Source organism: Cygnus atratus, chromosome 1 (genome assembly GCF_013377495.2).
Source record: "Cygnus atratus isolate AKBS03 ecotype Queensland, Australia chromosome 1, CAtr_DNAZoo_HiC_assembly, whole genome shotgun sequence".
Lineage (NCBI taxonomy): Eukaryota > Metazoa > Chordata > Aves > Anseriformes > Anatidae > Cygnus > Cygnus atratus.
Window position 1 is genome coordinate 33,037,089 of NC_066362.1, and position 12,302 is coordinate 33,049,390.

Below are 12,302 nucleotides of genomic sequence, written 5' to 3' on the forward strand. Positions count from 1 at the left end.
GTCTTCAAGTCAAATCTGAAGATGACTTAAAATTTTAGTGTGCACATAATTTTAGTGTGTCTTTCACTTCGTCCACAGTATAAGTAATATATTACATTAAACATCTGAACTCTAGTTCAGATGTGGCAAAAGCATATGGAAATATATAAAAATAACTGAAGAATTTATTTGCTTTGTCTTTTCAGCGTGGTAATTTTACGTTTACAAATCACACCTTTATAAGACAAGATTGAATGCTTATCTTAGAAGTATCTAAGTTCTAACCAAGACAAATAAGGAATTAATTTCAATTTATATTTAAAATATTTTTCTTTTCTTTCCCTGTAAAGATTCAGATTCAAAGTCTCTTCCTCCTCTAAAAAGACAACGTAAGGGATTTATTTTCATGTTCTGCATTAGGAGTTGACAACATTATCACTATTTGCACATCAATTACAGAAATTATCAATGGCAATTAATTATATGTTCTAAATAGTCTAATGTTGCAAACTAATTTGGAGTTAACTTAAATACTCTTCATCTAGTAAGATTTTTTTCTGCTTCCAGTACATATTAACAAAGAAGCCTGACTGTATAAAGTGAAAAGGGGAAAGGAAAATCAGGAGAGAGGAGCTGGCATATACACTCATTACTACTAAAACCAGAAACAGTTAAGCATCAGTAAATTGCACTGCCAAAACTCAGAGGCCTGAGGAAGTAACCTATCCATTTTTCACTGGCGAATGGGGAAGTGAAACAAGTACCTTTAACAAGAATGCACAATATGAAATAATAAAGTATCTTTTCCATCATCCTATTACTTAATTCTTTCCCACAATTCACTTCCTCAATTCACGTAGGCCTAAAGACACCCAAATCTCTCCCGCCTCTTTGCCTACTAGTAAAATGAAAGTAGTATAATTCCAAATTCAAAAAAGGCATTATCTCTGGCCTTAAAACAGCACTCCTTTGTTTCCATTTCTTTGAATTTGTGCAGCCAGTGGGAAGAGAACTTACATCCTTGATGCGTATGGAGAGACAAGCAGCTAAAGCAACTGTTAAATTAGCTAAAGCTAATTCTTTCTGTATCTTGTCTTCTGCTAAATTCCTGCCAGATCCTGGAGCTTGAGCACCTTCACATGTTTGTGCCCTATAAAGCTTTCAGGTATACTGAAACAGATGCATATACTGCAGCTTCCTGACTATTCTTGTCCATCAGGAAATAGTTTGTTCCTTACACTGCACAGTATACCACTAAAATATGTCAAGCAACCTGAAGTATCAAAATGTAATTTATCCTTAATAGGAAGAGTTGCAACATGAAAGAAAAATTTGAATTTAGGAATAGAACTAAGTTACATAAAATACTTGTTTTTGGAGTGGTTGGTTTATGTTCTATATTCCAATTTCAGAAATAGGTCAGCTGGTTTTGAAATACCAAACTGCATCAAAACATTTTTTTTCCCCTTTTAACTATAGCTGTATGCTTTGACTTCTGAGAATCATGTTGTAACACTACTCCACATTAGCTATAAATAAAACTTACAAAAAAAAAGTTTACCAAAGTTTTCCAAAGGCCTGATATTTGCTGGAAGAATTGTCCCTGCCACTGTAGTAGAAGTAATAAGAAAGGTCTCAGCTTCAGCTCCGTAAGACATTAAAGGAATTCTGGAAAATAAAATCATTAACATTAGTTGTTTTAGTTGTTTGTCGGAAGTTTTAGAAACAATGCACAAAACCATTACACAAGCATGACACTTCCTGCTTCATTACAGTTGAAGAGAAAGGCAAAGACAATAGAGAACAAAACTTTCCTTCTTTCAAGCTTACATTAAGGCCTAATCTACTCAAACAGTTTGAAGAAAGTATGCTATGTCAAAGGAACATACATTTGGCTTTCTTCAAAGTCAAACAGAACTGTAACACAAGCAACCTACACCAAATCAGTAGGCTATACTACTGGAAATAAAATCCTGAACACTGATCTAGCACTTCAATGGAACAACTGCCTTTTCTGCAGAAAAAAATGAAAAACAGTCTACACATCACATCAATTTAGTCACTTTTTTCTCTTTTCTTTCTTTTTGAGCACACTAAATATGTGTTTATTCAGACTCCCACACCAGAAGAGCAAACCTGGGGGAAAAAAGAATTTTAAAATTACCACTAAGTTGGAATGGAACTTCCCATAAGGAAAAACGTATGTAAAAACCAAACAAACTCATTATTTAAATACTACATGTGGCTTTTAATTTTAATTAAAAATCCCCTTTACTTACTCTATTTTCTTTAGCCTGTTTTATGCCAAAGACAGTTAGAGGTATGTAATGAAATTAATATCACTGACTGAACCTTTTTTTTTCATCTGTTATTTTTATGCTTTTGTTTTATATTCAAGAAAACACCCTTAGAATACATTTTAACACTCATTCACTCTCTGACAAAAAAAAAAAATTACGTTCTGCTTCATTTGATAAAATTCTTCTTACAGAAAAGTGTCAAAACCAATCCATGAAGGAAGTTTGGGGGCAAAGAGGAATCAGAATCAATCTTCAACTAATGCAAATGTAGTCTGATTTCTAATGACAGAAATAATTTAAAGAACACATTTACAGTACCTTCTAAGTAACAGAAAAGACATTTAAGCTCTCATTTTTGTGAAAAAGTGACAAAGATGCATAAGTAAATGGAGTTACTATGCTCATCCTAAGTATCAAAAAAGAACTACAGTATACAGAAACTATTTACATAAAAATAGCATGCAGCAAATACAAAAGGATTAGCAACTTACACACAAACACAGTTTAGTTTTATGATCAAATGATATTCTACCTGAAAAGCAATTTGAATTTAATCAAATTCCAAGCTTGAAGTAATATATTAAGATCCATTGCACTATGAATACAGAACTTGTACCTTTCAACTCTAGCAAGCACAGATGAACAGGACAATTCCAGTTCTTGTCTCTTCTGGCTGATCGCTGCATTGACTTCCGTGAATTCTGTACTAAAATACAAATTTCGTGACATTTAAAATAACCTTGTCTGATTTTGTATTTCAATATCTGCTTCTATCAGTTACTAATTTTTAAATCTAACTGTATTACAACTTTCAACAGTTACGATGAAAGTATACTTTTCCTTCTAAACCATATACTTGTAAACATAAGAGAAGTCCTAAATAAACTTTTAGGCAGAGTGAACACAAAACAGGAGATGAAATGTGTCATGTGTCTTCGGGGGGGGGGGGGGGGGGGGGGGGATGGGATTGAAAGATGGAAAAACTTTGTATCCCTGACAAATTAATACTGTCGTGTGCATGGCAAAAAGGATTTTTCATTTATAGACTGTTGAAAACACAGACAGTAATTTTTTCTTTGAGTCTGTATTATCCAAATAATGTTATTCTAGACCATTCTTCATCTGTTCTTTTTCTTCTGCCTTCTCAATCATAAATATTTGTCATGCTCCATCTTAAGTATTAGGTTCACAAAGCAAAATTACTTCATGTACATTTAAAGTGTTCCTTTTGGAGTCATGGAGCAACAACAGAAACAGTTGTTTTTGCTACAGAACAGGAGGTTTACTGTTAACAATTTTACTAACCGCTGTTGTAATACCAGGACTAGCACTTTCCTATTCAAGGCTTCAATTTTGCCAGGACTTTAAATATCAGCTAAATTCCTATTAAATCAATGAGATTAAAAGCACACGTTTAAGTATTTTATGCTGAACACACAACAGATATTGGGATGTTGATTTAACTGTACCAATTTTGAAGTGTTTGTGTTTATCTTTTGCCATGATATAAAAGCTGTTGAACTTCAAAATATTTCAAGGCAGTTATATACAGATAGAAGCAGAAGGAACTATAGTATCTACAATATAGTAACTCATCACTTCATATTGCACGCTCTTATACACTAACCAGTCATTTCTACAGCTAAGAAAGGATTCTTCATTGCTACCACCGGCCGCAAGTGTACTACAGAAATTAGTCCTGAAGCACTCATTCCAGCAGGTCTTTCTTCTGGGCTACAATTAAAAACATCCAAAATGAAATAATTAGCATTTAGCGCATAAAGATGCATTGAAATTAAATGTCAGCTAGGCTTTAGCTCACATGAAGTTGGCACCATAGTAGCCCCATAGTTTTATACTGACATTTGCCATTACATCAAACAAGTTTGCTCTATTCAGTCTCTAAATTTTCAACACTTGCTCTTTGCAGATAAAGTTCATTTTTTAAATCGTCTTTCCACAGCACAATCTTTAATGCTTCATAAAGAAATTACACATAAAGAAGCCCAATCTTTACTATTTCACAATTCCCCTTTCTGCTACCTAATGAACCACAGTAAGTACAATGCCAGCACCCTCAGACAGACCCCTTCAGAGCAGTTCATTGCATGTTTGGTTTCAAACTAACAAGAAAACCTGATATAAGAGCTGGGATTCTTCTTTGCCTTCAGGTAGAATTAGAAAATTCAAAGTTGACTGGTGTGGCTGTTTACTGCACCCTCACACAATGAGACAATACTCAGAATCAGCTTCATATTTCATCAAATACCACTTTCTATTTCAGTTGCTAACAATGCCTAACAAAAACATTGTATGCTAGTGCATTGCCTTTTCATTGTATTCAGAAAACAGCATGACTCTGTTGCTATTGCTGTGCTCTGGGCTTGCTGCAATAGAAAAAAATCTGAACAATAATCCTCCAGACGCTGCTTCCAGACTACCAAACTGACACACTTATCTACAGTGACCTGTTTTTGCCACTTGTATCATATCACCTAAAGGGCTAATGTCAACCTGAATTTGTCTGAAACGTTCCTGTTCACTCCCTACCAGTTGTATTTTAAGATGGAAACTTACAGGGTCTTTCAGCAAATATCTACTCTGAAGAAAAATAAGCTTTGTAATAAGACATATGTAAACGTGCACTCAAGCGTGTAGTCATTTTCTACATGCTCTGTCAAACTTCGGAGCATGCCCTATTTCATCACTGTAAGTAATAGTTAAGTTCCTCCTAACATGCTGTTTTCAGAAATGCTTTATTTTAAAGATATTCTGAATTTTAACACTAGCATTTCTCCCTCCATCAAAAAAGGATATCCAAGTGTCCTGTAAATACCTTTATGAAGTGGCTGTCAGTAAATCAGTGCTTTCTTTCAACTTTTGAACATACAGTGTATAATTGAGCTCTGTACCTCCTCCCAAAGGTTTGTGGGATTTATCTCTACTTCTGTTCATGTATGTTTTCTGTAACAGGTACTGTTTGAGATATTGATGCTATTCACCTCTATAATAAATCACTGAAACAAGATATGAAAGTTTTCATCAATCTTGAAGCTAAATTAGTGCTCGATCTACCACTCAGCCCTATCTTTCCAGTTCAAAACCTCTTGAAATCAACAAAAGCTTTACTTTAGCTTTACATGGTGACAGAACCAAAATTTCTAAATACCTGACCTAGAAGAGGAAGGCTGGAGTTAAAGGTAGCCCTAAGAACGATGGTGTATAAGCACCAAATAAACATGACCACTCAGGCCACCAGCTACTGAAAGTCAGCTGACAAAGTATGTGCCCATAACATTACATGAAACAAGGCAGCAGGCAAAATAACGACTTGAACACAGACTTTCCTTCTTTTCAAACTTAGGTAAGACAAAATAATGGACAGCAACATTTACACTTAAAAATGAAATCAATTACTTACAACTATTTCATGCAAATATATTTACAGGTATAACTATATACAGGTAATACAGGTATAATTTTCCTGTGATCAGGAGATCATTGATCACCAGCTTGTGTCACATAGACCTGAAATACTTCTGAAAGGAGGGAAAACAAAGCAAAGAACAGAGTCTTTATAGCTCTTTACTTATTGTAAGTGGAATTTATATTATAGGTTAAAATTTATGAACAAAACAAGAAGCCTGGGAATGCAAACATTCCTAAAGTAATCTCCCGTTAAAAGCCACCTTGGTGCAAACTAGAATGTCCATGGCTTATTGGACAAATAATATTAACCAAATTACTTAGTTAATTACACCTAAGCATTTTCATAAAAATAATGAAAACTTTCATATCCTTCATATAATGATACTTAGGTTAAGAGCTTGCAGCTGATCCCACCTTCATTTGATGAAGAAAGATGAAAAGAGGTTACAGAGTCTTGTAACAATGTAATTTAAATGAAAATACATACCACTACAAAAATATCTGGGAGAGAACCTCATATAACCTAGCACTATGTTCTAAGAGCTTCCTTCAAGACAAAACAAGACAAACTAAAAAGGTTTGGATCATACTAGAATTAACGAATAGAAAAAGTTAACTAAAAATAAGCAGAAAGGTAGTTAAAAAAATGCTTTTATGAAAAAAATGTTTACAAATGTCTCATCATCAGAACCAACCTTGTTTATCTTCACAGACAAAGCTTTCCTGTTTCGTTTGTCATACAAAATATTACCTGTGAGAAATAAGAAGCAAAACTTTTGATCTTAACTTAAATATATTAGTTCTTAATTGTTTGTCAAAATCATTAATGAAATGAGATGGTAATGAAAATGTATCTGAAGTTTATTTACAATGTGTTTACACATAAATTCAGTAAAATTAAAATGTACATACCTTCACAATAGCTTTTTATAACATCGACCAGTTTTTACCTCTTCAGATACTTGCTTAACTTCAGGCGTTACGAACACACTCAGAACACAATACCCATCAACCACCCCTCTCAAAATGTTACCCCCAAAATACTGCCAAGTGCTTCTTGTTCCTGAACCCTCAGCAAAATCTTCTGTTTCTTTGCTTATCGTTAGTTGTGCATTAACTATCTGTCACAGAAAATGATTCATGCTGAAACCAAATCCAATTCACTTGTGACTGAAGTTGAAGAGGTAGTCTTGCCAGAAAAATGAGTATAGTAATGCCAGATATTGCAGCTTTCTTCTCTTACTCTCCAAGCTTCTGTTCCTTGGCATTTGGTTTAGAAGTGCAAATGTAAACAATAATAATACAAAAAATTACCCCATCAAGAAAAGTACTTCTAGAGTTCCATAATAAAAAGCAGCTTTTCCAGCAAATAGAGAAAAAATAACGACTTACTGTATTTTTTCTTCACAACTTTGCTCAATTTTGCTGTAAAAGGCCCTCTGTTTGGACATAGAGCTCTTCTGTGAGATTAACAAAAGATATTACAAAAGCAGCAACATTTATGGGCATACCTAAATTATGAGTATATACACCCAAACAAAAACAGTTCCTGTTTCAAGGAATTTTTATTTTACGCTCGTAAACCAACATTCTGACTGCTATTAAAACCTGAACTTGTATCCAGTATATCATCTTCCATGACTTAAATGCCTCGAAAAGCTTGAGGATGAGAAGAATCCACGTACACAACAGAAGTTAATTTCCTGTATTAAATCTGAATGCTTAATTTTGCTTTCTTTCATGGCAACTTGTGACAGGTGTCACAAACTGCTTACATAAATATTAAAAGAATATTGAAGTCAAAGGTGATTCAGAGAGTTGCAAAGATCAATCTTATTTATTTTCTAATAATAGCCAAAAAATGGTAATTTACTTCCAAGTTACCTTTTCTGTAGTGAAGTGTGCTTCAAATTTAACCTCAAGGACACTGCATACATCATATACTCAATTAAATGCTGGCTTAAGGTTATCACTATTTAGTGAAATTTATCTGTGTAATCCCAAACTTTATTTTATACAATACAAATGTGACAAAATTTTTCAAAACATGAATGGCATTTCCATACTTCCATCTCAGACTCACTAGGCTGAAAGCTGTAGTTGACTACAGCTGTTTTATACTAAAACTTGGAACACCACCACTATTTATTGTAACACACAAGAAAAAAAGCGGTTGTCCCTTCAGATAATTGAAGATTGGTATTATTAAACCATGTCCTAGCCACAAACATATTAATTAAAATTAGTAAGAAATTTGTCAGATGTGCTTGATAAAAATGCTACTTCCAGGTCTGAATGCAAGAAATACGTTGCTCCTTACTTATTGCTTGCCAGAATATTTGTTGGAAATAGATCAGTAAACTTTATTAAAAAATTCCAGGCTATAAATTTTATAAGATTTCAACTTATATTCTGGATATTCCAAATTAGAATGTTTTACATTAAGTGCGCTACCAACCTCAGGAAACTTCTCATCTTTGTATGGCTATATTTTTCCTTATTGCAGGCACAGTTTTCCTCTTCCTTCTTCCTTTGCTGTTGTTTTACCTGAACCTGAATTGAAAAATAAAGTTGATCCAGTCTAGAATCTCAATAAACATGGGCTTTGAATACATTCAAAGTCTTTTAAGGTCTACAGAAAAATAAGTTCAAGCAGAAGGACTTGAAACTCTCAAATCATAGATTCCTTAATTTCTCAATTCACAGATTTCAAAAAGAAACAAAACAAAAACAAAACACACCTTGATATGTATATTGACTGTGCCAGAAATGCACAGTAATTCCACAACTCCAAAATTCCCTGACCATTCAGCCTGCCATGGCAAGTACCTCAAAGCTTGCATTTTCTTTGATAGTTTGGTAACGGAAAAAATTTAAACTAAGTTGGTTGACCTGAATACCTAAAGGTCAGCTTTGGAAAATGCTGAACTTACATTCAATTTCGAATGCTTCCTAATCATTAAAAAAAAATCCAATTCTCCTCTAAAGTAATGTAAGTTACGGATTTCATACAACATTCCCCCTCCAATTTTCAAAATTCTAGGAACATAACACAATCTTTATTACATACTATGAAGTCACTTTAGTGATTACACTTTCATTAGATATTTTTATATTTCCTTATTCTGCAATGTTGACTTTATATGTAATTTCTGAAGCTATTAGCATTCTAATTATTAATATCACAGTGGATAAGCTGCCTATGTGCTGATATTACCCCTGCTAACACTGACCACTGTGCCAATGTTTCTCTATCCCTACAGCCCCTTTTGAGATCAGGACCCTTGTTCTTTGTCTACTTTTTATAGTGTACTTCTGTAAACAAAGAACCGTTCAGACTAAGTTTTGATATGGCCTTGAAACTCTTCCAAATTAAAACTTGAGTTTATCTGGTTTCTACTGCTTCTGTGATTCTTTAGAGCAGAAAATACTATTTTTGGTTTTCCCTGAGAAGGAAATATCTGTGGCTGCCAGTCTGGTCGCTTTGCAGCTGACTACCTGAGGCTTCTTGTTCTGGAAGAACAAGAAATGGCTAGAGGGAGCCCGTTTGCTAAACACAGCAAAATTCAAAGCCAGCAGCTTAGGAATTACTTATAACCACAACTTTGCCACAGAGTCTCAGAGCTGAGCACAGAAATATTAGTGTTTTTCAATACATATTTTCACGATCATCTATTGCATCTATTCAAGATCATCTATGTGCAACCAGCAGTGTTATTCAGAAGAACAGAAAGGTGAACAGATTCAGAAATTTACATTCACCAAGGCTTAGCATTAATTGTTTCCTCTTGCTTTATCTAGTTTTTCTTCTATGAATTGAAGACTATGAACATACAAGATTGCATGGTAATCAATATACCAATTACATAAAAAGCCTAGTTAAAAAAAATACTTTGAGACCAATTACTAAACTTCTATTCCTGGATATATCAGGGATGCTCAAAGATACTATATAGGACTAATACCAACATTATTCCTGTATCACTATTACTTCTTGTTACTATTATTATTATACTGTAACTTTTACACAACATTGCATATATTTTGTTTGAAAAAACAAGAATAATTCCTAGCTTCAAATATATAATACAAAAGTTAAAGCTACAATTATTTTATTAGGAAACCTTATTAAACACAGACATATGAATAAAATCTTGCAGCATATCTTATGTGCTATTCAAGAAAATAAGTCTAAAACTTACCTTTATCTGATCTTCTAACGCATTAAGCCTACATACTGCTTGAAATGGTCTGCGATCAATAGGACATGAAGCCTGTGTCTGAAAAATGATTTTTCCTATTACAAAATTTATAGTAAACTGTGAAAAATGTCATTTTTTCTGTACTTTCATTCAATATTATAGTAGCTTACAGAAATACAGAAGTTTACAACTTGTTCACGTTAAGAACATATTTGCACAAACTATGCATACAACCTAGTATTTTGTTTCCTATAAGTAGATTTCTCCTCATGGGAAAACTCAAAAGGAAACAAGAATGTAATTGAGAATTGCATTTTAAAAATTCATTTAATATGAAGTTTACGTGAAATACTTTACATGAAGGCTTTTACATGAAGGCTTGTATTTTTTTTTAATCCCTGTTAAGTAGCGCTGGTTTTATACCAATACACAAATGTCTTATTTATTTCTTAACATCAGACAAAACACTAGCACACAGTATTAAAAAAACAGTTACTTGGCATAGGTGGGGTCAGATGCCATACAGAGCAGTTTCACTTCTCCATTTCAGAGTTCTGACAACTGTGGTGGAACTCACTGGCACATCTCAGCATCTCAGCTACTAACCTTTTAAATTCACCAGTGTCTTTTTTGACAGAAATCAAACAAGGGACTCCCTACAAGTCAGTACTGCTTTAATCCCTGCTCCAACTTCTCAATCTTTCTTTGTCTCCACCACCAATGTATTGTTTTCACAGTTCTCTGCTACCTGCTAGCAGGTAAAAGAAAAGTCTTTTCATATTTAGCCTTTGACTTCCACTACACTGCAGCTCTTCCAGTATCAACCCAAAAACACCAACACAGCCAGTTTCCAAATACAGCCAAAAATCCCAATGCACTGCTCGTCTGTTGTGCGTTGCCAGAAAACATTCTGGAATTTTTGCTGTATGCAGCTTCAACAAATATTTACATTTTTCTGCTTACCAGCTTTTCCCTCAAGTCTAACAAACAGAAGTGTAAACTGACATTCTATTATTAACAAGTAATAGCATTGGCAGCAACATAATACCAAAAACACACACAACAAACAACTCACCAACCAACCAACCACCCAAAAACCCGCAAGAAGGGAGGCAAAGGAGCAGAAAGAACCCAAGCTAAACCCAGAGTTCCCTCCCACCCCCTTCCTTTAACATTGCAGAACTGCGCAGATCAACAGCCAACATGCTAACACCTTCCCTTCTCTGACACATCTATTTGAATATATACACCTCTCTTCTTTGCAGTCAGCAGAGCGAATAGCCTCCCACGTTTAAGACAGTGGAAGTTTTACAAAGCACTTTGTAATAGAACAGAATTGAAGGTCATCTTACCCTACAGTTTGATGGAAATACAGATTTACTTTTCCCCCCCTCTTTTTAAATATCTAGCCACCCAAATGCCCACTCATTTAAGCTGCGCTACATCAGAATACATAAACAAACAGAAAAATAAAACGTTAATAACAGAAAAAGGAAGCTTCGACTGAAGTTCTATCCAGCAGGATGATGGAATCAAGTTTCAGAGAAATGCATAGGAAACTAGATGCTAGTTTTTGCTGCTATACAATCACTTATTCATTTTAATTCCATATATTTCTGTTGGTCCTCCCCCCACCACCACCTTCACTTCAGTGGTTCAGTTTAGAAGTCTTTTTAAAAAGAAAAAAAAAACAAACACAACACAAAAACATAACACCAAAACCTGACAACCAGCTTCTAACTAATCCATATACTGGTTCTTGTACAGTGGGTGAAGTGCATTATTTCTGCCCTTAAGACAGCTGTCAGGGAATTAGATTATTTTTTTTTTAATTTATTCAAGCAGGATGTAGCATTAGAATTGCATGAAAAGCTGAGAGAAACTTTTATGTGAACACTGCCCTAAAATTCAATGATGAACTTAATTCTTGTCTTTTCATTGGGACTTTTTGTTTTCCAGTTGATTCTGTTCCTTTCTCAATTTCAAAGAGTGCCCAGCCTTCTCATTCATCCACTCAGTCCCAAACCTTGAGCATTACTTCAATTGAAATCAGAAGCTTCAGGAACAAGAAACAGAGCAGAGCTGTACTGATTTATAAACCAAACAAAAACAGCGGTACTTGCACGAATAAGTTGTTGAACAGTAAAGGCAGAGGCAATACCCCTCCTTTTGAAGCTCTAGTATTTTACCTCAACTAAAAGCTTAGCCCCAGTGGAGGATTTTTGTTTGTCCCCTGAAGCATCATGGCCTGTGTTAAAATAAGCCTGTTGGGCAATTAAGCCAGTTCCCTAGAGGCTCAGATTACTTAGACAGCTGTTGTCCTACAGTCAACACACAGCTACCCTACAGCAACGTAGCAAGGTGTCGTTCAACCGCCATATTTGATGCTATG

At 34.5% G+C, this 12,302-nt stretch overlaps 1 protein-coding gene across 3 annotated transcripts in view; it reads right to left on the bottom strand.

Moving 5' to 3' along the window:
• Nucleotides 1–12,302, bottom strand: part of SCAF11 (SR-related CTD associated factor 11) — a 45,879-nt gene that overhangs the window by 10,842 nt on the left and 22,735 nt on the right. For all 3 annotated transcript variants that reach the window (XM_035543937.2, XM_035543939.2, XM_035543936.2), the window contains exons 4-10: nucleotides 9,911–9,988; nucleotides 8,167–8,261; nucleotides 7,101–7,168; nucleotides 6,404–6,459; nucleotides 3,907–4,013; nucleotides 2,896–2,985; nucleotides 1,541–1,647 (exon numbers count right to left, since the gene is read on the bottom strand). In XM_035543937.2, the coding sequence (XP_035399830.1) occupies nucleotides 1,541–1,647; nucleotides 2,896–2,985; nucleotides 3,907–4,013; nucleotides 6,404–6,459; nucleotides 7,101–7,168; nucleotides 8,167–8,261; nucleotides 9,911–9,988 (601 nt within the window). The remainder of the gene's footprint in view (nucleotides 1–1,540; nucleotides 1,648–2,895; nucleotides 2,986–3,906; nucleotides 4,014–6,403; nucleotides 6,460–7,100; nucleotides 7,169–8,166; nucleotides 8,262–9,910; nucleotides 9,989–12,302) is intronic.